Below are 26,456 nucleotides of genomic sequence, written 5' to 3'. Positions count from 1 at the left end.
ACCCTGTACATAGTCCTGATCGTAAAGGTACAGTTAATAGCGCTTTATGGATTTCAAATTTATGTGACAGAAATAATTTAAAGTAATTTAGTGTCGAACGGGTTTTTAAAAATCTCTTCATCCGTATGGCCGCATTGGGTATTTAATAATATGCTACCAAAGAGGTTTGGATTTAAAGCCCCTGGCTATACACCTTAGCCTTCCTTGGCAGTTGTTTTGCTTAGTTGAAGAATTGCAGTATAGACAATTTTGCACAGCCAGTTTTTGTAAAAGGTTTTGAAATAGTGAATTTTTGGCAATTAATTAGGATGTTACACTTGACTGGGAATTTCTTATTCATTCAGTGTTCAGGTTGGTTGATTCCAATTTTGGTTTTAGCAGAACGAGTCTTTCGTTTTGTGTATTTTACTACTAACAACTCACCGAGCCACCTGAGGCCAACACAGCTACGCACGCTCCTCCTCCATCCCAATCTATTCAAAGGCTCCCTCTTTACACCCTCCCAGGAAGTTCCCATTTCCCTTATGTATTTTGGTATAGGGAAATTTTGACAATATAACCCTAAAAACGCACACTCGAAAACTGATTAAATCCGCTGATATCATCTCCTAAGAAGTTTTTTTTTTTATAGAATGTTCACTTCAAATTTTGTGTTAGGATGAGGCGACAAGGTGACTGTCTGTTGATGGTGAAGCTACGAAAAATTGCTAAGACTCAGTGTGTACCCAAGTCAGGTGCGTGCGCAAGACCTTTTTTTTTGGGGGGGGGTAGCTAATGTTTAAATAATTTTCATTTAATAGTTTGAATCCAAAGTTGCTAGAGAATCCAAAAAGTCGCGATTATAGTGGGACCAGGCCCTCTCCCTGTTCCTGACCCAGGTTATCAAAGTATTGTGGCTATATCTCAAGAATGGTGGATGGTATCGAGTTTAAACTGTCTTGCAGTATTTGGGTGGGGGGTGCCCTTGGTAACTTTTTGCAATATAAACCCCCTGTGACACTTAAGCTACTCATGTTAAAATAGCGCGGTAGATCGCTAATAATGTTTGTCAATTATTTTAGATTTAATGCTTGACTGGAAATTGCTTATTCATTCAATGTTCAGGCTGGTTGATTCTAATTTTTAGTTGTTGTAAAGCGAATTTATAGTTGTGTGTGTTTCTTGGTTAGGTAGATGCCTTCGCTCTAGTAGTGGTTTTATGCTCTACCAACCTTTGTTGTTGACTGGTGGCACAAGTGCAGGCATTTAGGTGCAGCCTGGGGGGATTCAGGAAGGGGCAATACCCTCGTGGATGTTAATTGGGGTAAAATCCTGGTTAATTGACTTCTTGCTATCTCGGAAAGGGTTTAGGTTAGGAAAATGAAACTTTCAGGGATGGGTCTACAGGCTAAAGTATGCCACGGGAAGACCTATGGAAATTTTGACAAAACAACATTTTACCTTAATTTTCAGTTACTAGCTGTTTTTTCTCTGCCTTTCAAACAGTTCGTGGTAACGAACTGTAGTAAGGAGCGATCCGGCTCAATAGTAACCAAAACTCTAAAAAATGGAATTTTGATACCAGTACCTACATCAAAAGAATCGCATTTTAATGCTGATTTTAAATATATAAGTTTCATCAAGTTTAGTCTTACCCATCAAAAGTTACGAGCCTGAGAAAATTTGCGTTATTTTAGAAAATAGGGGGAAACGCCCCCTAGAAGTCATAGAATCTTAACGAAAATCACACCATCAGATTCAGCGTATCAGAGAACCCTACTGTAGAAGTTTCAAGCTCCTATCTACAAAAATGTGGAATTTTGTATTTTTTGCCAGAAGGCAGATCACGGATGCGTGTTTATTTGTTTTTTTGTTTTTTTGTTTTTTTGTTTTTTTTTGTTTTTTTTTCTTTTTCCCAGGGGTGATCGTATCGACCCAGTTGTCCTAGAATGTTGCAAGAGGGCTCATTCTAACGGAAATGAAAAGTTCTAGTGCCCTTTTTAAGTGACCAAAAAAATTGGAGGGCACCTAGGCCCCCTCCCACGCTAATTATTTTACCAAAGTCAACGGATCAAAATTCTGAGATAGTCATTTTATTCAGCGTAGTCGAAAAACCTTATAACTATGTCTTTAGGAACGAATTACTCCCCCACAGTCCCCATGGGAGGGGCAACAAGTTACAAACTTTGACCAATGCTTACATATAGTAATGGCTATTGGGAAGTGTACAGGCGTTTTCAGGAGGATTTTTTTGGTTGGGGGAGGGGTTGAGAAGAGGGGGATATGCTGGGGGAACTTTCCATCGATAATTTGTCATGGGGGATGAAAATCTCCATGAAGGGAGCGCAGGATTTACTAGCATTATTTAAAAACACAATGAAAAAATAAATATGAAAAAGTACTTTCAGCTGGAAGTAAGGAACAGCATTAAAACTTAAAACAAACAGAAATTATTACCCATTTGAGGGGCTCACCTCCTCCTAATACCTCGCTCTTTACGTTAAAGTATTTTTAGTAATTTCAACTATTTATTCTACGGCTTTTGTGATTCTAGGGTCATTCTTAATGAATTGGGACAAAATTTAAGCTTTAGTGTAAAGAGCGAGGATCTGACAAGGGGGCGAACCCCCTCATATATGTAATAAAAATATGAGAATACAAAAGTTCTTTACGTAAGCTAATTTATAAGTTACGTAAATCTCTTACTAATAAAAATATTCGTAAAAAATTAAAAGTTCTAGTTGCCTTTTTAATTAACCAAAAAATCGGAGGGCAACTAGGCTTCCTCCCCCGCTCTTTTTTTCTCAAAATCATTCGATCAAAATTATGAGAAAGCCATTTAGCCAAAAAAAAAAAAAAAATGCAAATTTCGTTTTAATTATTCCTCTGCGGAGAGCCAAAATCAAAACATGCATTGATTCAAAAACGTTCAGAAATTAAATAAAAAAAACAAGTTTTTTTAACTGAAAGTAAGGAGCGACATTAAAACTTAAAACGGACAGAAATTACTTCGTATATGAAAGAGGCTGCTTCCTCGTCAACGCCCCGCTCTTTACGCTAAAGTTTTTTACTGTTTTAAAAAGAAGAATTGATAGACAGAGTCAAACTTTAGCGTAAAGAGCGGGGCGTTGATGAGGAAGCAGCCTCTTTCATATTCGAAGTAATAGTTTTGAAAATGTAATTCCTGTTATTTGAGTAGAATTTTGAGCTGTATCAATGTTTTTTTTTCAGAATTTAGGAAATGTATTTGCATATCTTTAAAACCTTATAAAATGGAATTGGGCAAAGTTATGAACCTGAAAACAATTTTGTTGCACTTCAATTAAGCAGAAGATCTATTTTGAAAGATTTCGCTTTTATAACACACATATTTTTAAAGGTCATCAAAGGTCAGGGCCCTCTAGAGGGAGAAGGAGTGGAGGTAGTTGCTTCAAATACATTCCCGGGACATAATTTAGTCTTTAGATTCATCCCTGAAAGTTTCATTTTCCTAACCTAAACCCTTTCTGAGATAGCAAAAAGTCAATTAACTAGAATTTTACCTTAATTGGTTTCCGTCTTAGGACAAGAGCCGTCCTGGCCGAGTAGTTAGCAAGCTAGACTTGAAATCCTTTGTCTATGAGGACGAGGGTTCGAATCCTGGTATCGCTGATTATTTGGTTTGGAACGGGGGGCAGTGCTGTAACTCAGTAAGCTCAACCAGAGTCAAACCAGTTCTAAATTGGTTCCTGGAGAAATTTAGGGTATCGTGAATCGTGTAATTAGGTATCGTGAATTTAGGGTATCGTGAAATTTAGGGTATCGTGAATTAGAGAATCCTGGTATCGCTGATTATTTGGTTTGGAACGAGGTTCAGTGGCGTAACTCAGTAAGCTCAACCAGAGTCAAACCAGTTCTAAATGGGTTCCTGGAGAAATCTAGGGAAGGTAAACAGGAAGGGTGTGCGAAAGTGCAGGATGGCTGGCCCCCAACCCCGTTGCACTTCCTAGCTGAAAGGCCATGAAACGAAGATCAGCACTGTCGGTAGGGACTGTTAAGTTCAATGCCATATTCTTGAACTTTTTGTTTTTACCTTAAAACAAGACATGACTCTTGGCCCTCTTGTTAATTATGTTGGGGAAAACCAATGGCGTTAATTCATGGAAATTTAGAAGGAAATCAGTTTATTTTTCAGTATCAAGGGGGGGGGGGTAAATTTGCTATTTTTTTCAGTTTGGCAATGAAAAAAACAGACTCACTAGCAGGTTTTTTAACACTTTGGAAAAAAACAATAAGCTCCTGAGCCAGCAACGAACATAGAGGCGACTTGGAACCCAAGCTTCGCTTTTACAAAATTCTAAAATTTCCCTAATTATTAAAAATTCCGTGTACGTGCCTGTTCTTAGCCTAGCCTTTTTTTGTTTTTTAATTATGCAAATGCAATTTGTTTAAAATAACAGTTTTTGACCAGCTTGTTAACATTCTCTGATCTTAAGTACCAGTTTAGTTCAGTTTTTAGCTAAAAGTGAACATGCCCTTTAATTTTTCCTTGTCCGCTATGTTCATTCGATGGCTATTCGAAATCCAAATGAATTATGTTTTGCAGGATAAAATCTTTTATTTATGAGTTTTGGACATTTAAATTCCTTCGTCGTCTTCGAGACTTGATTGAATGGGTAGACGGTATCTATGCCAACTTAGTTTTTTTTTAACTTGCAAATTAATATTCTGTTGGAGAGAGGAGAAATTGAGTGATCATCATGGGTACATAAGGAGGAACTTGTTTTCTCCATGGGAAGGGTGAGGTTAGTAAAAACTGCAAAAGTTAGGCTAGTTATATGACACTCTTAGGGAAATATAGAAGAAATAATGAGATTCCAGCTCACAGAAACCCTTGCACGGATGGAGGAAATTCCGCAAAAGGGTCTTGGACCCCAACCTTCCCCGAAATCCCGATTTTTTTTATTTCTGGGCACTGTTTATTGAAATTATCAAATGTTATTTCATTATTCCGCCCCCATCCCAAAAAATATTAGCCTAATATTTACGTACCTGTCTGGAGGTGCAATGAGGACCTAAAAGGTGTGCCCTGAGAAACTCCAATTCTAGAGATTAGCGTTTTAGTGAAGCCATATACATAATCCACTAAAATATCAGAGTGATATTTATATTGTTGCTTTGATAACATTATTATTGTTATTATATAATCCTTAGGGTATTATCGCTTCGTTATTAAATTTTGACCATTTTTAATTCGGATGTCACTTTGTTCCCCCTAAGGAATAAGATAAAACTGCACTTGCATAATTAAAAAACAAAAAAGGAATATTCTTTCAGGCTTAGAACAGATACGTACACGGGTGTGTACGTGTCGCGACACACCGTTTAGGCTGACGATCACACATACATGTAGCCAACCAATTCCACCTCCGGACAGACACGGCATATCAGGCTAATTATTTTCGAGGGGGGGGGAGGAAGATTTGGTTATTCTTATAAATTAAGAAACCATAGGATAGCATAGGAGTATATTGTTGTTTTTCATAGTGTTAGAAAATAGTAACGGTCCATAGCCGTGGCACAATTCTGCCAGGTTTGCAAAAAAGAAGTAAAGCATGTCCCAAATTTCTAGATTGGGAATCCAGACCCTAAAGATTCCATCATTGGAGGCCCAAAACCCTCCCCAATCATCTCATGGGAGGATGAGCACATAGAAATAAATAGCTTGAAAGGGTTGTATAAGATACATACAAAATCATTTTCTGATTGTGTGATAACGAAATGACAAATTTGGACATTCGGTCGTTTTATCTCACAGGATTTGTAAAGCGGCGATCGTGTGTCTCTAGTTGGACTTAAATGCCTGTCCAGGTAGTTCCATGTCACTTGTAAAATTCAATACTATTACTGCAACGAACTACAATCCAAGCATCCAGCTCTAGAACTCTGGATCTAGCACACGTTTGTATCCAGGGGGAGGGAGAGTTAAGGGATTTGACCCCTACCCCCCGAAAAAAATGTCTTGAGTCGTAAAAACTTAGCAAATATGAATATAAACACATTTCTAATGCGTTTTTGAAAGTTTTTCAAACCCCCCTCCCGAAAAAGTTCTTGGATATCGCCAGTCAAGTATCAAAAGAACGTATCTCTATAATTACAAATTTTCAGAAAAGCAGAAAAAATCCCACAAATTTTTTATTTCCCCTCCCATAACCATAAAACAAACACGGATTGATATTTATTTATTTTATCTATTGATCCGTTTATGTTTTATGGTTATCAGGGGGGAAATAAAAAAAAAAGTTGATTTTTTTGCTCTTATAAAAATTTACATTAGCCTAATGGAGATACGTCCTTTTGATACCCGACTGAAAATATGTTATTGATCCAGCATTTCAAATTCTACCAATCAGGAAGCTTCTTATGTTAATATACTTACTATGTGTACGCATGTAGCTTGCTGGACCTGCATGTGAAGCTTAAAATTAGTAATGAAAAGTAATATTCCCACAATGCTGATTGACATATTTTTTAAGAGTTTTGCATTAATAAGGCTTGTGATTTTTGACATAGGTTTAAGACCCCCTATGCTGGAACGGATCTCTAAGCATTCACCCTCGAAAGCTGCTAGATAGTAGGGGGTATATGTTTTGAAACTAGAACTATCAAAGGATTGATATCAACAGGGTTAATATTGAATGTCAATTTGTGAGCTATTTCCTTCAAAAGCTCAGATATTTTTTTCTGTAGATTAGGGCATGCCTGCTAACAAAGGGGGAAGTCAATCCCCCTTGAGTTTGGTCCCCAAAAATTAGCTCACATTATAATTTTGCCTGGTATTGGTAAAAAGTACATTATTTTCTGATTTTGACCCTCCCTTAAGAAATACGCTTTGCCCCCTCCTATGGAATGGAGTAACCCTCCTAAGGGGTGTGCATAAGCACCCCTTAGGTGTGCTCCCATGGATCAAGGATTTCAATACTTGCACGCATGTTCCTCTGGTTGTAAGTCCTCAGGCTGAATGCTCCTTGTGGAGCTCTCTAATCTGGGTCTAAGGTTATTTTATTTGGAAACCAACCATTTAAGCATACTGAAGGGAAATCGTAGCAAAATGAACGGCCTCTGATGGAATATTTAGCATTGGATGATGCCCATGAATGTTTTATATTTATCTTTATGACGTTTTCCCGTAAGTTGGAGAACCTTAAAACGTAAATCATGGATGTCCCACAGAAAATTTCCCAGGGGAGGCAGACACCAGAATAGCAGTAGTGGGTGGTCCCCAATTTCCGAAGGGTGGCGCCTTCCCCCGTGTGACACAAAATACACGGTTTCTGTTCGAGCTTTTGGAAAAAGTCTCTGGCCCCCCTTACCCTGGAATCCCGAAGGGCTGAACATGGCTATACTTGTTCCTGTGGATGATACGTTATCGGTTTCATTGGCAATGAGCCAAATTATGCATTGCTTTTGTATGACCAATTGCGATTAAAACTTGAAAGGAAAATAAAGTGTTTAAAAGGATGGGGCAATTTTTAATGTCACTATCAAAAATGCCTGTTCTAAAAAATTACATGGCGAGTTTTGTAATTTGACTAATTTCTGCTCCAATCTGTTTCTACAGTGAATAATTTTCTAGGACATACAGTTTCATTTTCTAATAAAATATTGCTTAAAATTTCCCTTTTTGTGTCACATTTTATTGTGTAGTGTTACAATCTTTATGTTACCACTTCCTGTCTGAACGTGGGAACATATTTTCGAGGTTCTCAATTTACGCAATGATCATTTTGTTAAATCTTGCCCCTTTATATCTATAATTCGCGTTGCTACCCGCTTCAGTAATACAATATTAGGTTAAAATACTGGGCTGGACAGACAACGCAGGGTTTTTTTTTAGTGAGAATGGCCGTATTTATTCAACACGGGTGTACAAGGCCGCATCCAAGGGGTTTAGAGGGTTTGATACCCCCTCCCCCCCCCGAATTGTTTGCCCGACTCGTAAAAAGAATACAAACAAATTTTTTATGCGTTTTTAAAGTTCGGTACTGCTGTGCTATCCAGAACACACTCGAGAAGTGAAGTTAGGCTTATCCCAATGAAATATACCAAAACATGATGAAAATATAATGATTTATTATCAAAATCATGGGAACTACAACTTGGAATCAAACAGTTCGTGGTAACGAATTGTAGTAAGGAGCGACCCGGCCCAATAGAAACCGAAACTTTAAAAAATAGAATTTCGATACCAATAGTTAAATAAAAAGAATCGCATTTTAATGCTGATTCTAAATATTTAAGTTTCATCAAGTTTAGTTTTACCCATCAGAAGTTACGAGCCTGGGAAAAATTGCCGTATTTCAGAAAATAGAGGGGAACACCCCTTAAAAGTGATAGAATCTTAACGAAAAGCACATCATCAGATTCAGTGTATCAGAGAACCCTACAGTAGAAGTTTCAAGCTCATATCTACAAGACTGTGGAATTTTGTATTTTTTTTTTTGCCACAAGACAGATCACGGATGCGTGTTTTTTTTTTTTCTGTTTTTTTAATTTTTTTCCCCAGGGGTGATCGTATCGACCCAGTGGTCCTAGAATGTCGCAAGAGGGCTCATTATGACGGAAATTAAAAGTTCTAGTGCTTTTTTAAGTGACCCAAAAAATGGAGGGCACCTTGAGGGGAGGGGCTATGCGGGGGGAGCTCTCCATGGAGGAATTTGTCATGGGGGAAGAGAACTTCCATGAAGGGGGCGCAGGATTTTCTAGCATTTTTAAAAAATTAAAAAATAAATATGAAAATGTTTTTTTAACTGACAGTAAGGAGCAGCATTAAAACTTAAAACAAACAGAAATTATTACGCATGTGAGGGGTTCACCTCCTCCTAATACCGCGCTCTTTACGCTAAAGCATTTTTAGTAATTTCAACTATTTTTTCTACGACCTTTGTGATTCAGGGGTCATTCTTAAGGAATTGGGACAAAATTTAAGCTTTAGTGTAAAGAGCGAGATATTGATGAGGGGGCGAGCCCCCTCATATACGTAGTAAACACATACGAATATAGAAGTTCGTTACGTAAGTTAATTTGTAAGTTACATATATTTTTACTTATAAAAACGTTCGTAAAAAATTAAAAGTTCTAGTTGCCTTTTTAAGTGACCAAAAAATTGGAGAGTAACTAGGCCTCCTCCCCCGCTCCTTTTTTCTCAAAATTGTCCGATCAAAACTATGAAAAAGCCATTTAGCCAAAAAAAAAAATTAATATGGAAATTTCCAAATATGCAATAGCAAAAATCAAAGCATGCATTAATTAACAAACGTTCAGAAATTAAACAAAAAAAAACAAGTTTTTTTTTAACGGAAAGTAAGAAACGTCATTAAGACTTAAAACGAATAGAAATTACTCCGTATAAGAAAGGAGCTGTTCCATCCTCAACACCCCCCTTACGCTAAAGTATTTTACTGTTTTAAAACGTAGAGTTGAGAGAAAGAGTCAAACTTTAGCGTAAAGAGCGGGGCGTTGAGGAGGGAACAGCCCTTTTCATATACGGAGTAATTTCTGTTTGTTTTAAGTTTTAAAGTCGCTCCTTACTTTCAGTTAAAAAAAACTTGTGTTTTTGTTTAATTGTGTAAAAAAGGCCGTCAAGAACGCGTTATATTAAATATCTAACCTAACAAAACATAACCAAAATACCAACTGTATATATTAAATATTTAATTGAAATATAGCTACAAAGTAGTTTATTTGAGTGAACCTAATTGTCTAATTAGACTAATTAGCTAATTGACTAATTAGCTAATTGTCTCCGTATAGAGAATGGTAAACGGTTTTTTTTGTTGGGTCAACTGAGCAAACTTCTATAGTGTGTTCTGGATTGTAAGGGATTACCAAAGTTTTTGTACCCCCCCCTCCAAAAAAATCCTTGATGCGTTCTTGTGGACATATTTTATGCCGGTTTTCAAACTAAAAAGCGGATGAAGATTTGGTAGATGTTTTCCAGAGAAATTGCCTACTGATTGTTGTGGGTACTCGGCTGATAGACCGTATTTTAAACATTAGGCTGTAAGAAAAGTATGTTAATTCTCACTTTCTAGGGCTATAATGAGAGAAAGGTTGAGATGGCTAGGGGACATTATGTGTATGAAGGATGACAGATTGCCAAAGATTGTCCTTTTCCGTCAACCGGTTAGGGATAAACGGAGAGCAAGTCGTCTGCTGTTGCGGTGAGAGGATGTCATAAAGGAAGATTTAAAGAAAATGGGAACTTTCTGGAAGGGTATAAGGAGCGAGGCTTTGAATGAATAAAAACAGTACTATTTAACTTTGTGCATGAATTATTAGAAAAAAATAGGTTGTATGTTTGGTGAAATTTCCGCAAATTATTCCGATCTTGTACATTTTTTTTTATTTGTATACTATTTTTTTATTTAGTACTTTTTTTTAGTACTGTTTTTAAATTATTTGATTTTTCTGTGGTCCTAAGAAGGCTACGGTTTACGGTTTTAATTGGTTAACTTAGATAAGTCTAATCCTCCAATTCCAAGGACCCGGCTGTGTATAGTATTGTATGCTCAGAATAAAATTAAAGTGGGTGTGAGATTTTTAAAGGATTTTAGGGGAAGGAGACTTGGTATACTTGATGTTTCCAAACATAACTTATTCTAATTAAGATTTATCTAAATACTCATTCTTCAAGGGTTATTTTAGCTTTTTTTTCTAATACATCCTCTCCCCGTCTCTTAATAGCGTTATTGATATTCTATAAAAAGAAATATTTAAAATAAATGTTTTATAGTATCTTAGATCTTGCTGTTCTTCCATTTACAAATTAAAGGGAGAAAAAAGGGATGTAATTTAAATAAAACAGTGAAACAAAACAAAAGAAAAAACAATAATAAAACTTCAAATAATGAAGTTTTGTTATTTTTTTTCTTTTGTTTTGTTCTACTGTATTATTTAAGTTATACCCATTTTTACTCTATTTAATTTATAAATATTTTATATTAGTGGTTTATATTGTACAAGTCTTGTACACTTCTAATAATTGTATCATTATATAATTATGATATAGTTATTACAACACTCAATAACTCTATAGCAATTATTTCATACAAGTGGTATATATTAATTGTTATAGGTGCAGAGGCTTCAAGAATATGAGAAGTTTCTCTCTTCCCTTCGCAATGCAACGCCTTTGAACTTCACGTCAGAAGTTGAGGATATCGGAAGAGCCCTTAACAAGACATCTCAGGTGAGGAGTTAGGGCTAACGGCTGCACCTTTTTAAAACTTCGCACAAAAGAACCAATGAGGTTTTGCGTTTTTTTTTTGTTTTTTTTTACTGGCCTTAAAATAGTGCCAGGTATGACCATCAGTATATTTGATGCATGTAGTCCTGGTTCTAAAAGGTTTGATTATATGTCCTTCCAGAAATAAGATACAATACCATTAGGCTACGAAATTCAGCAACAAACCAATGAAAATAAAGCACACTTTTCAACACTGAAGCATAGAACAAGAATATCTCTCTCTGCTTTGTTTTCTCTTTCTTTCTCCCTTTTTTGTTTAGTAGTGCTTGTTGCTTAGTTGCTAATAATACCATTCACAAAAAAGGTCCAAGTACATTCAAGAAATCAAACTGCAAAAACAACTGCTTTGGTAGTCGTCCCATTGGCATGAAGTGTCTTCTTTTTTTTGCAGTGCATGAAAAACGACAAAACCTGCTTTGCATCGTAATTTAAATTATTAGTTATTATAGCCATTAATTTTTTTTTAGAATTCTAAATGACAATTTTTTACTTTTTTACACACAAAACTCACCATGAAAAATTCAAATTAATGTAATATATTTTTGCTTTCAAGGATATATTTTACTGCATATATTTCTTTCTTAAAATACTTGTTCCCTTTGTCTCTTTTACCTAGTTTTTACGCTTGGGCTCTTTCCTATTTATTTTTTTTTAGCTCTGTTTTTTTAAATGGTCCTTTTTTTAGTTGATTCATCATTTTTAATTCAGCCCGTCAGGGCTTTTGGTATTTACCTCACGGATAAACAGATATACTCGTAAAAATCGTTGTTGCTAAAAAAAAATTCTCGAGCGCCAAAAGTTACATCGAACTACTGTTTTGGCTAAATCCAGTTTTGAATTCTAGCCAAACCGTATTTAGGAATGGGTTTATAATTTGCTGATTGGCAAAATTAGTGTGTTGTAATTCATTGGCCGAGCCCAAAAAGTTACATCGAACTACTGTTTTGGCTAAATCCAGGTTTGGATTCTAGCCAAACCATATTTAGGGATGGGTTTATAATTTGCCGATTGCCGGAATTATTGTGCTGTAATTCATTGTTACTTGTTTCTTATTCTGATTTGACGTTCAGGTACCAAGATCTGATTTTTTGAATTAGGTAAGTGGAATTGGTCCGAGTGGTTACACAACCATTTATATCCTAAAAAAAAATCATGAAAAATCTCAAGTTCAATTCTTAATGTGAAAGACGTCTATACGGAGTTATACAGATTTCGGTTGTAGCGGGCGCCAAACTAAAAAAAAAAGAAAGGAAAAGAAGTTTAACCGAAGAATAATAAAAAAAAAAAAATCAATCGGTTGCCGACTTTCGGAAACCACCTACAAAAAGCGATGCGTGTTTATCGTCGTGAAAGTGTTCCGAGCATGATAGAGCCATGCCAAGCCTTTCGGGGGAGGTGCCACGCGTCGCGGAATTGTACAGCACACACGCGTTTCCGAGAAGTGTAGCAGGTGGCGGAAAGTGGGAACTTTCTCATCAGGAAAAAAATCAACTAAAAACACGTGGCATTAAACAGCTTAAGAAGAAATGTTTTTTTTGAATGTTGAGTTGTCTCTGAGAATCAACATATTGTTTGTTTTCGTATTTTCAAACAGTTCGTGGTAACGAACTGTAGTAAGGAGCGACCCGGCTCAATTGTAAACGAAACTCTAAAAAACGGAATTTCGATGCTAAAAGATGTATCAAAAGAATCGGATTTTTATGCTGATTTCAAATATATAAGTTTCATCAAGTTTAGTTATTGTCATCAAAAGTTACGAGCCTGAGAAAATTTGCCTTATTTTGGAAAATAGGGGGTAACACCCCCTAAAAGTCATAGGATCTTAACAAAAATTACACCATCGCATTCAGCGTATCAGAGAACCCTATAGAAAAAATTTCAAGGTCCAATCTACAAAAATGTGGAATTTCGTATTTTTTGCCAGAAGACAAATCACGGGTGCGTGTTTATTTGTTTTTTTTTTTTTTTTTTTTTTTTTCCCAGGGGTCATCGTATCGACCAAGTGGTCCTAGAGTGTTGCAAGAGGGCTCATTCTAACGGAAATGAAAAGTTCTAGTGCCCTTTTTAAGTGACCAAAAAAATTGGAGGGCACCTAGGCCCCCTCCCACGCTCATTTTTTTCCCAAAGTCAACGGATCAAAATTTTGAGATAGCCATTTTGTTCCACATAGTCGAAAACCATAATAACTATGTCTTTGGGGATGACTTACCCCCCACAGTCCCTGGGGGAGGGGCTGCAAGTTACAAACTTTGACCAATGTTTACATACAGTAATGGTTACTGGGAAGTGTACCGACGTTATCAGGGGGATTTTTTTGGTTTGGGTGTGGGGTTCAGGGGAGGGGGCTATATGGGAGGATCTTTCCTTGGAGGAATATTTCATGGGGGAAGAGAAATTCAATGAAAAGGGCGCAGAACTTTCTAGCATTACTATAAAGAAAAAACAATGAAAATATAAACATGAAAAAATTTTTTCAATTGAAAGTAAGGAGAAGCACTAAAACTTAAAAAGGGACAGAGATTATTACGCATATGAGGGGTTCTAAAAATACTTTAGCATAAAGAGCGAGGTATTTAGGAGGAGATAAACACTTCACTCTTTATGCTAAAATTTTTTTAAATAATTTCAACTATTTATTCTACGGCCTTTCTGATTCAGGGGTCATTCTTAAAGAATTGGGATAAAACAAGATTTAGTGTGAAGAGCGAGGTATTAACGAGGGGACCAACCCCCTCATATATATAATCAAAAATATAAGAATATAAAAGTTTGTTACGTAAGTTAATTCTTAAGTTACGTATTTTTTTTTACTAATAAAAACGTTCGTTAAAAATAAAAGATCTAGTTGCCTTTTTAAGTAACCGAAAAATTGGAGGGCAACAAGACCTCCTTCCCCACCTCTTATTTCTCAAAATCGTCTGAACAAAACTAAGAGAAAGCCATTTAGCCAAAAAAAGAATTAATATGCAAATTTCATTTTAATAATTTATGTACGGAGAGCCAAAATCAGTCATGCATTAATTAAAAAACTTTCAGAAATTAAATAAAAAAAACAAGTTCTTTAAATGAAAGTAAGGAGCGACATTAAAACTTAAAACGAACAGAAATTACTCCGTATATGAAAGGGGCTTTTCCTCCTCGACACCCCGCTCCTTGCGCTAAAGTTTGATTCTTTCTCGCAACTCTACTTTTTAAAACAATAAAAAACTTTAGCGTAAGGAGCGGGGTGTCGAGGAGGAAAAGCCCCTTTCATATACGGAGTAATTTCTGTTCGTTTTAAGTTTTAATGTCGCTCCTTACTTTCATTTAAAAAAACTTGTTTTTTTTATTTAATTATGAACAAGAAGGATTGTAAAATATAATCAACAAGTTTTTCTTATATTTTCACATTTCAACGTGGCAACACTGACGGAGATAGCGTTATTTCGAATCAACCAAAAGCAATTTCTTAGAAAATCTTTTGGTAATAATGGACGTAAGATGAACCCAGAGACAAGAAATTGTTTTTTTATGGCCTTGGTACTTCACTAGGTTTGGAATGTTAGCATTTTTAATTCAAAATTTTACTGTATCTTGAAAACTTATGCGAGTAGTTCTATCGAATTTTAACCCAATATGCATTTGGCTAAACTCCAACTATGCCTAAGAACCTTTATTTAAAGGGGGTCAGCTCATAAAATACCCGTAGCGCAGGTGCTATTGTACCAATTCATCTTCAGGATTTATGGCTGTTTTTCTTGTTATGTGCCATTATTGTCTAAAGGCGCAGTCAAGGGTAAGGCTATTTATAAAGCCAGATGCTTTGACAATGTAAATATATGTATTTTTTTGTGCCAACAACTTTTGATGCGTAATTTGTACAGCGTAAAAAGAAGCCTTTTTTGCTTTATTTAGTAGTTCTCCATTTGATTATAAAATGTAAAAAAAATGCGTTTATTTATCTAGACAGTCACATAATAAGGAACTGTTTCTGGAATGGGGGCCGATAATAAAAAAATAACTTTGTTCAATAATTTGAACTATAAGTACCCAAAAATTCATGAAAACTTAGTTCGGTCGCGAGGGGGCCGAGGCCCTCCCTTGCTACTTCCCTGCATCTAAGTCCTCTATTAGTCTATTCTCAGCCATATAGTTAAACAATTTTTTGAGTTAGTGAAACTGTTATGTCCGTATTTACTTGTGTAGGCTACTCGTCTTTGTCACGGCAAAAGATCGTATCTGACACTAATTTCTACAAAGTGTTGGCTCTTCTGTTCTCTCAAGAAGGGTCAGCTTGGCAGTGTATGTTAATCTCACCTTCATTCTTCTCATCTACGTTTTGCTGCTGATTTTCCCTTTGAGGACAGCTTAGTAAACAGGTGGGTACTTGTCGGTTATTGGAAACACATTCAAGAATTACGCTTAGGTTACATCCCAAAAAACTAGTTTCATAGCCACAAAAACAAGAGATGGATAATAAATGCATTGGGCTTTGACAGAATGCATTGGACTTCAATAGTTTGGGCCATATATTTGCCCTCTAGGGGCGGTTAGGTTACGTCGGGTTAGGTTGGGTAAAGTCAGGTTTCCATAATTTTGTTTCTAAAAATATTATTTTATTATAATGTTTTGTCATATTTCATTAGGATTAACCTAACTTCACTTCTTGGGTATGTTTGGAATAACCGACAAGTACCAACAGTTTTATAGCTAACATATAAGAAGTACGAAAAAGTCATATACTAATTTAAGCATGAGAGTGATAATATGCGCAATTTATTACAAAATAATCAAATATAATTGCAATCTAATTAAATATCATTATTAATTAATTAATAAAATTAATAAAAAATAATTAAATATTATAGCAATCTAAATAAAATTGCAACATAGCCTACAGATAGTATTCGTTAAATGCGAGTGAGCCCCTTTCAGAAATTATGCACGTTGGATGATGTGCCAAGTGTGGGAGAACTAAGTGATGTACATGGCGTCCTGAGATATAGTCTACACCAAGAGGCAGAAAGTGGGTGCCCCTCACTTAAATTCTATCCTCCTATCCAATTTTCTATTTGATTTTTGAGAGTCTTATGTCTGTCTGGGAACTCTTCATCTATGAATTGTTTGCGCTGACGCCACTCTTCTTTGAATGGTTTTGAAAGGACCCTTGTCCATGGATATTGTGAAAGTTGTGGAAGCTCTTAAATGGAGTTTATTAGACCCCCCACACACACACACAAACACCTCAGTTTAAAAACTCGAGAAATTTGGCATGTTTTAGCCTACAAGTTTCAAAAATGTTTCCTAAGTTGTTTTGAAGCCGTGTTTGTATTTTCAGTTCCACTTCCGACGAATGATTATTAATAATCATCTCATTCTATATAATAATTGTCTATGCTTGTAAACTCCAGAGAAACCCCCTTTTTAAAAAAATGTGTTGATTTTATTTACCGTATATACATTTATTTGTTAATGTGTTTGTGCTGTTGCATTGGTGATTTCCCTTTTCATTGTACAACAGATGTGGATAATCACCTAACCTGGAGACGATAGCTTAGTCGATTACCGTTATCGATAAGTCGTAGGGACGTGCGTTTGAGCCCCACATTTTTGAAGCATTTCCAAACGTATAGTTTTCTCTCATGGCCGTAAGGTCAAGCGGGAACCTTCAGTGACTGAATCTAGGTCATGGGTCATAAGTCATGGGGCAGGAGGGTAAAACAGTTGTTCTCCAATTCTCTCAAGGGAGTATATGCCCCGGGGGTTTGTATTTTTATGCAGATCGTCCGACTTGCTTTGCTGCTAGTCTAATTGTAACATAAATACCTGTGCTGGTCCGAAAGGGTCGCTGACTTTTAGAAATCACGTACACAAGGAGGCACTTCCCAAGCGTGGCAAAAGTGTAACAAATGTGGTGGAGATATACGAAGTATCTTTTTGCGGGGGGGGTGCGACGAATGGTGGAACTGTGCCACACACGTGGTGCTCCGAGATGTACATCAGTTGGTGGAAAGTGGTTAACTATCTTTGCACTGATCATGGGAATGAAAAAAAAAAATGCTGTCGAATTACTATTTAAATGTCATCTGGTCAGCTAAACCAAAGTTATATAGTGACTGGCCAAACGAGACTGATGATCATCGTAAGGACATGACCTACTACTTTTTACAACTGGATGACTGGCAAATTGAAATAGGTCACTTTTTTGTTGAAATTCAAAACATTTCGGTCTTCAAGTGTATTGTTCTTATTTCAATATCGTTTATCCCTAAAAAAGACAAGTGTAGACAGGTGAAATTGAATGATCAATTTTAAAAATTTAATTCTTCAGTAGTGCCACCGAGGGGTCCCCCACTTCGCTACTTGGTGTGTTTCTCGGAGCGAAATGTGTGCCGTACAGTTTTACCATGTATAGTATAGTCCCTGCGAGGCATGACGTACTACTGCCACGTCCATTTCCGAAAGTTAGCAACACCTTGATTGATAAGGTATGTTAAATGATAGTACTGATTAACTCATTTATGGCCCTTGATGCAGACCCGTACACAGGCTGGGTATTTGGACTTGCCCCCTCCCCTCCGATATTCAAATATTAGTTAAGAACCTCCACAGAAAAACGAAGTTTACTTGGCAAAAATTTGTGGCTCAAAGTATTTTGTTCTTTTTACTCCCTTAAAAATTCAAAAGAAAACAATTAGTTTTTCAATTTTTGTACTGGCTCAAAATTTAGCATAGCAACAATAGATAACCAAAATACCAAAAATAACCTAGTCTAACTCATAACAAGGAAAAATTAACATTAATAGGATTGTCCATCCCCATGCCTTCTTAAGACCAAAACATAATTTCTACTTCACTGAAAACAAAAGACATTTATAAATGTTTTCAATTTTTTGACTTTAATAAACAAAACAAAAATTTTAACTTAAAGGAATAAATATCAGTGTATGTATATTAAACTGACAGTCCATGATCTTTTTTTTTTTTAGTAAAGTGCAAATTATGTTTTGGTCTTAAGAAGGCATGGTGGCTGTCAGCCCTACTCATGTTAATTTTTTGCTCGTTTTGAGTTTGACTCGGTTATTTATTGTAATTTCTGTTCACTATTAATGGTGGTTTGTAGTAGTTTTACGCTTAGAAGATTATTTGAATTTTATTTCTGCTCGTTTTTGGCTTAATGGAGCTCTTTACTTAAAAGTTTTTAAGGAGCTCTTAAAAGTTTCTTAAATTAATAGAGGAAAAGCTGGGGCATTTGGCTTCTCTTTCTGACATACATTTAAGGATTAACATGAGTGGTTTTTAAAATCCGTTCCAAAACCAAATCTGTGGAATTGAAAGATTCTTTTAATAAGGAAATATTGGGTAGTAGTCTGCGTTGCCAACATAGTACAATTGTATCGTTTTTGGTACAATACAGGCCGTGGTACAATGTGGTATATTGAACTTTCCATGGTACAATCTTTTTGGTACATATCGGTACATTTGGGCTGTGTTTGCGGGATCAAGTGTTAATTTTCCAAATTTTTGAATTACATCAAGGTAATTTTTTGCGACTTGTCGCCAAAAAAAATAAAAAATCCCCGCTAGATTGAAACTAATCGTAAAACGAGAAGCAGCATTAGGGTTCGTATCGTAAAACGAGAAGCAGCAGAGGGAGACTTAAATCTCCCTCCGAGGTTTGTCAGAGCTCTTTTTGAGTTTCGACCGTACACCGTCGCCAACATATGATGCCATTGACAAATTTGTAAAAATGAATAAAAACTTGATATTGAGGTCCATGGCGCTATTTATTGTCACATTTAGTTTGGCTCTTACGAAACTGACCAAAACCTGAACCCGCCTAAAAAAAAATTCGGCATTCCTGTATTATACAGAACACACCTGAGAAGTGAAGTTAGGTTAATCCTAGTAAAATATACCAAAATATGATGAAACTATAATACTTTAGTTTAAAAAATAACATAATTTGGGGGTACCTGTATCTTATAGCCACCACACTCAAGTTATGTCGAGAAGTGAAGTTTGGTTAATGGTAATGAAATAAAACAAAATATGTTGGAAAAACAGTAGTTTATCAACAAAATTATGAAAACTACAACAAAGAATTATGGAAGGGAGATCATGTACAGACCGCATTATATTAAATACGCAACCTAAATTAACCTAACCTAACAAAAATATCAACTAAATCTTTAATTAAAATATAGCTACAATGTAGTTTCCCACCGAGCCGAAGTTAATATTGTTTGGTATAAAGACCATGAATACCGGTTATTGTCTCATATTTGCGATATAAGATCTTGAGTGTGGTGGCTATTAGACAAAAATGCCGATTTGGGTTATATATTTATGCATTAGGGGGGTGTGGGTGTAGTGTAACTTAACCTAAGCTTACCCCAGCCCCTAATGTGCAAATATTTGGCCCAAATTTTGCAAGGCCAATGCATTGTGTCACCCGTTATTTGTTTTTGTGGCTATGAAATTGGTTTTCAGTGGTCGCACAATTAGCAAACTTCTCGATTGTGTTCTGAATAATATAGGAGTACCAAAAATTCTTTTACTAATACCAAGCTTTGATGACACAAAAATCTGTAAAAATAGAAGTGAATATCGATACGTTATATCTATATTATTTCTAGATTGGAATAGGAACAGATAATAGAAGGAGCATCGATATATAATATAATAAACCCAAAACTGCACCAGAACTGCTTTCTTAGGAATAGGCGACCGCGCCGTGTCCTTTAAAGACCCCAAGTCCTTGGTCAAGCACTCTAGCAATTCCAAAATAATTCCCAAGTCAAGTACTCCACATCATCCGAGATTCGTCTAGCTCAACAGATGTTTAATCGCAGTTATTCCCTGCGGGAAACTCAAAAACTTTGGTGCGCCATCAATCAAAAGGGGCTCTTAAAAGTGCCAGCAAAATGGATATCATTCCTCTTGCAGTGCTAGCTTTGTCAAAACCTCTTGCTTGCACAAACAATCGTCAGAAGGGCTCTCGCTGGAAACAGTTGGATGATCCAACTAACGTCTCTTATGTCCCTGGTCTCATCTATAAAGTTCTTGTTGGGCTCAGTTAAGTTTATATGTTTCGTTTGCTCTGGTGTGTTAGACGCTAAGGTTGGAAAAATTAGAAAAAAGTTATAATAAAGATATATTTGTCGTTTTTTTTTTTGTCGCTAAGTTTCGATTGTATGAAACTCAATACACCTAAAACTGAGCCAAAACCCAAACTTATGCCACCCAAAATCCACCAATAAATTCCAAATCTTGAAATTTTATCTAGGCTAAATAAGATGAATAATTTATTTTCAAATACAATGTAATTCAACAGAACATGCAATGCATCTAAATAGCTTAACTTCTGCAATCTCATCTGGTATTGCTTGTAGCAATATAACAATATATGGTTAATTCTGTTTGATTGTAAAATTAAGATAATTGGAACACGAATCGGTTGAATTAGAATACCTCAATGTTTATATACCTGGTTTTTGTGCCTGCAACTTACGAGTTCTCCCTTGGGGCTGGTCCGAGGAATAATGCCCCTCTCGGGCTAAAATTGGACAATAGTGCCCTATAGATGCGCTTTTGTTATTTAGGGTCACATCTAGGCATGAGCGGAGGAATTTTTGGAGGACTCAAATAATGGAAAAATATAATTTTATTTGATAATCTGAAGAAGTGCCTCAAAATTGAGAAATTTAGGAATTCAGCATAGGGACTGGGTTTCGAGGCTCTTCTTCTACTTTTGTCCCTGGTCACATCTATGAAATTGGTCACATCTATGAAATTTCGGGCGGTCTTGGTCAAGTTTTTGTGTTTTGCATTTACTACGTCCCAGTGGTAGGTTCGGCCGAGTGAATCCTGTGGTTTTCCTTTACGTCGGCGCTGGTTTCGTTTCATTTTGTGTCTATACTGTGTTCGAGATTTCCCCAGTTTAGTTTATAATGGGGATTGTGTCCAGTATTTGCAGGGAATTATTTTCAAAAATTTGAATTATCAAAACGCAATTTCAAATGATAGAACTTCCCTCTAAAATTTTTTTTAAAAAGTCTGTTAGTCTTTTAAAGAATATTACTTGGTACTTTTGTCTTATACCCACCCCACTCAAGATCTTGTATCGTGAGTATGAGACAACAACCGGTTTTCATGGTCTTTATACCAGACACTATTAGCTTCGGCTCGGTGGAAAACTACATTGTAGCTACATTTTAATTAAATATTTAGTTGGTGCGTTGATTAGACTAGATTACGTATTTAATATAGTGTGGTCTGCGAGCCCCCCCCCACCATAATTCTTTGTTGTAGTTTTCATAATTTTCTTGATAAATTATTATGTTTTTATCATGTTTTGTTTTATTTCATTAGCATTAACCAAATTTCACTTCTCGACAGAACTAGAGTGTGGTGGCTATAAGACAGAAGTACCCATTTCTCCGAAACCAAGGCTGTTTTCAGGGCAGGGGTTAGTGGGTTTGACCTCCTCCCCTGTAATATTTGTCTGACTCATAAAAATGTAATAAAAATACATAAACACACTTTCGATGTGTTGTTCTTGGAATCCTGCCGAAAAAACAAACCCCTCCCCCGAATGAAAACCCTGTCCATAGCCAAACGAATTTCTCGATAAAAATATTAATTTCACATGGTAGTTTCGTCCTGGGCAGGCATGTACAAAGATTTTGTGTATCCTCATTAAAAGAAACTTGAAAAAGTCCTTGCCCCTACCATATTTTAGTGAATTAGCGCCATTGACTTGGGTCTTCAGGTTATGTGCTTGCACAGAGGTATTACAAGCATGAGGTATAATTTTTCATTTTCGGAGTATCCATTTTTTAGGTGAGATATGCAAGTGCCTATCAAAATGTTTGTGGTTAAATGTAGCTAATTACTTAAGGCCCGATCTCCAAAGGTTTTGACAAGAAATATATTTTGTTATTAGCCAAGTAACTTTGGTATGTTGTGGTCACCTTCTGCCTTGGGCAGTATATAAGAAACTGCTTGTTCTTTTAAGTTATTGCTAATCTAATTTCCATTGATAACCAACTGTGGTAATTACTGATGGACGTCGAATTGGATAGTTACCTTGCCTCAAGAATGCTGTTTCAGTCCTTGAGGTTGGTGCTTGTTTTGCATATCGCTCACATTTCTGTTTTGTCCACATGTCTTCTATCATTTTCAAACGAGGACTTAATAGGATATCTTGTTGTGACAAAGAATGTGGGGTGATTTATGAATCATAATCGTGTTGATGACTTTCACTGATTAAAACAGTCGTAGTTTATCTGTCTCCTCCCTCTTACGACTGACACCTTGAAATTCTTTCTCATGAGGGCATTCACGAGATTAACAAAATAGCCTATACTCTTTTAAAGGCTATACTCTCAGTCATAGATTAATGTACATACAAACGTGAAGGCTCAATGATTCTCTTGCCCTCAACTTTCCCCTCAACTATTTATTAGTTTGTTATGTAGAGTTCTACCAATTTTGTCACTTGGTAATCATAGAAGCCAATGAAGCTATTTGTTTCTAATGTGCAGTCATATTCCTTTAGGAAACATCTTTATGCTACTACCAACAGCTCAGTGCAACCAACTCGCTTGAGGCCAGCACAGCTACGCACACTTCTCCTTTATTTCAGTCTGTTTAAAGCCCCTTTCTTTACAGCCTCTCAGCAAGTTCCAATTTCCCTTAAATCCTTCCTTACGACCTCCTACCCAATTCGGAGGCAACCCGCTTGTCGTTTGACTCTAGATGGCTGACCAGCAAATAGGATCTTGGGCAATAATTCATCCGCAGAATGTGTCCTAGTCATTTTAACCTTTTTCTCATTACTTATCCCTAAAAAGCGGTATAGAACCCCGTTTTGTGTACATGTTACTGTTTGAAACAAGGTCAGTCACACGTGTACCCAGAACAGGCTTTACGCAATACATTTAATTATATAAAAAAATCCCCAAGAGATTTTTTCAAAGCAAAGTAAAGAGTGACATTAAACCAAAGACAAGCAAACCTTAAGAAAATATAATTCACTGTCAATATATAAATGAAACCCAAGGTGAACAGATATCACGATAAATTATTGATTCAAATCTAAAACGAACAGATTCTGTCATAAACAGGAATAGGACTAACCCCTCCTCTAAGCCTAACGCGTCATAAGCATTCTAAAGGCCTGAGCGTCATTCGTGCTTTACCAAAAACAGATTTTGTTTCGAGAAACAGATTTTGTTTGTCGAAACGTCAATAACAAGAATAAAACAAGAAAATAACCATAATGACCAAGATTATTGAAAAAAACTGTTGGAAGTTGACAGATTGTTTAATATATATTAATATTCAGCCCTGGAAATCTTGGCAATTTTTAATTCATTACCGCTATGAAAGAGAAAATATTTAAAATTTATTTTGTTTTCAGTAAAGTACAAATGATGCTCATTGACCAATGATGCTACAAATGACCTTTAGAAGACTTGGGGGGGGGGGGTCAGCCTTACTTATATTTCTGGTAATTTCTGTTTGGTTAGCTCTCTTTTATTCATTAATAGCGGTCGGGTTTTTCTGCTTAAGAATTTAGATTTTGTCTTGCTAATTATTCTTTGCACACAATTTTCAATAAATTTGAATAATAGTTTTATTGTAGAATTTTGGGTGGCTGACTTGGGGAAATTTCATCCAAATAAATGAATGGCAAATGTCCTTAATTTTGGCTTTCTCTGTTACTGAAGCCGTGTTGACTCGCATCATTTTGCAACCATGTGTATTATAACCAACATTGATTGATCATTTTATTATAAGAATCTTTGTGTATTGTATTTGTTGTAACTGCTTGTATGTTTAAAATTACGCGTATATAGCTCGTACATTATAAGTTCAAACTTCTGTAATGTTTTAAACTCCCTTTTTTAGCTTAAAAATAAAATTTAATAGGCCTTCTAGAATAATCGCAACCAAATTTGTTTCAGGTCATGTTCGCTTGGTTAGAAGTTCAGTTAAGGTGCCTTCATGGGCTGACATTTCAAGCAGATCGGCATAAAAAATCACATTAAAAATCAATACAAATACATCTTTATTAAAAATTTATTGCCCTTGATAAGCTCCTTTAGGTCACCCAACTCAAAGTTTAAACTATGGTCTGTCCCCTGGTCCAATATTCCCACAAAGTTTCAGCTGGGTCACTAATATGTATAATTTATAAACTTAGTCGTACCTGATATATTGTAAATACGCCTTTTTGAAAACTTGGATGTATGTAGGGTCTTTTCGTTTAGTTGTTCCTGGAAAGACCTTATTTCATACTCGTAGCCGCTCCTAGGATATTGTAGATGTGCCCTTTTGACAACCTGGATGAACATAGTGTCTTTTGGTTAGTTCAAAATGGCTATCAACATATCTTGGAACTTTCAACTTACTATCTTCAGCCATTCCTGAGATATTCCAGACCTATTTTAACAACCAGCACTCCCATAGTGTCTTTTGATTCCGTCTCTCCCTCAACACTCTCAAAAAATTTCACCATAATACCCATTTCCTTTTTGGACACCCAGGATCATGCATCCCTCCTTTTCATAATAATGAACCTATAGCTAAACAATGGGCAGCTTGCGTAAGTTACAGCCCACATGGGCTGTGGGTTATCATGCCATCTTCTGAGGCGAAACTATGAACTTCCGATTATTTTGAATAAACCACCATTTCAAAATTTTTGTCGACTGTCTTTTAGGGGGCTGAGGGAAGGCGGCAACTTGAAAGGGCATAAGAAGGAGTCGAGCCTTCTTTCAATTAATTTTGATTCAAAGGGCAATCAAACATTTATTTCTCAATCGAATGAATACGCTCCGAAGTTTCCTAGTTAAGTCGATCTATGCGTGTGAACTTCTTCTAAAGTCTCTGCGACAATTTCTTCCATGTGAAGTGACCTGTGAAAAAAAAATACATTGGGCTGAAATAGCTTTTTACTCAAGCAGCGCTGTTGTGCTGGTTGTGATAGATATGGCCTAGGTCGCTTCTGGAGATAGGAAACAAAAAAAAAAACTTTACTAGAGGCCCAGCCAGGTTCACTGTTTCGTTTGTACTTGTTTATAATTTGTTTATACAACCGACCCACAGTGGATCCATGCCGTCGTATAAGGAAGGAGTGGATACAGTTTCGAAAAAACGTAGCACTTAATTGTCAGTCCCGAGAAAATACAAGAAAAATTCGATGCCTCCCCCTCCCCGTGTACGCGCTGACTTCGCAAACGTTTTGGATTTTTCATCTACTTTTCTTTTTCAGTTGGTTCGAGTGGTGACTGAAGAAGGCAGTGAATTAGATCGAATACAGGCATTATTCCCGGGAGATGACTTATTTCTTCGTGACAAAAGGGCGTTATTTCAAGTAAGTACCCTTCTTTATATATTTACACACACGAGGGGATACAAAGGGCGGTGGGGGTTAGTTGTGGCTATGTGAACTTTCCAAAATAAAACTTAGTCCCTGAAAAACAACAAGTTTTTTTTATAAATTTGCTCATTTATGGTTAAAAATCTATCTCTATCAATTGGCGAGTGCCCTCTGAGTCTCCCTTTTTATTTATGCTTGCTCGAAGTATAATTTTCGCTGATATTTTCCATATAACACCCCAACTTCAAACCGCGATCGGTTTGAAACCACGGTCACCCTCGGGGAGGGCTGACCGTGAGATAAAGAGCAAAATAATGACAGGGCTTTCTAATAAGCCTCGGGTGGCAATGGTGGCTGGGGTGAGCTGTTTGCAGCAGCAGAATAGCTGATAAAGAAAACGTCATTTTTTGAAAAATACAATATATAAATTCATTTTTAGCTTTTTTAATTGATGCACAAATTCATGCAAAAAACCCATCTAAATAATAAAATCTACTATTTAAGTTTTGACCTCCTGTTTTATTTGGAAGGCACAGGCAGGTAATTGGGATTTTTTGGGGTGGTTGTTTTTTTTTGGTGAGTAATCTGAATTTTATAATTTAAGTTAGAATTTTCCCGAAATTTTGGAAAATCTAGTATTTCAGGGTGGGGATCGGGCCCCGTTGCCTCCCTCCTTGTGTTCGTCCCTGCTTAGACAAGTAATGGCCTATGGCAACAAATTACAAATGATACTACTATCAAATATGGCATCGTCATCAACAACTCATCATCCCTATTTGAATAGTAAAGTTTTACATGTTTTCTACAGCTGGTTCGATG

The 26,456-nt window shown here is 36.3% G+C and overlaps 1 protein-coding gene across 4 annotated transcripts in view; it reads left to right on the top strand.

Annotated features, from left to right (window-relative positions):
• The window catches only part of LOC136039588 (uncharacterized), a 221,891-nt gene that overhangs the window by 71,158 nt on the left and 124,277 nt on the right, over positions 1 to 26,456 (top strand). For 3 of the 4 annotated variants that reach the window (XM_065723445.1, XM_065723443.1, XM_065723446.1), the window contains 2 exons: positions 11,096 to 11,209; positions 25,530 to 25,631. Coding sequence is in view for 1 of the 4 variants with exons in the window: in XM_065723443.1 (XP_065579515.1) it covers positions 11,096 to 11,209; positions 25,530 to 25,631 (216 nt within the window). In the remaining 3 variants the exon portion in view is untranslated. Of the gene's footprint in view, positions 1 to 207; positions 352 to 11,095; positions 11,210 to 25,529; positions 25,632 to 26,456 lie in introns of those variants that run through there. The other variant, XM_065723448.1, reaches the window with a different exon arrangement.

This window comes from Artemia franciscana, chromosome 19, assembly GCF_032884065.1.
Source record: "Artemia franciscana chromosome 19, ASM3288406v1, whole genome shotgun sequence".
NCBI classification, from domain to species: domain Eukaryota; kingdom Metazoa; phylum Arthropoda; class Branchiopoda; order Anostraca; family Artemiidae; genus Artemia; species Artemia franciscana.
This window is presented reverse-complemented; position numbering and strand designations above follow the sequence as displayed.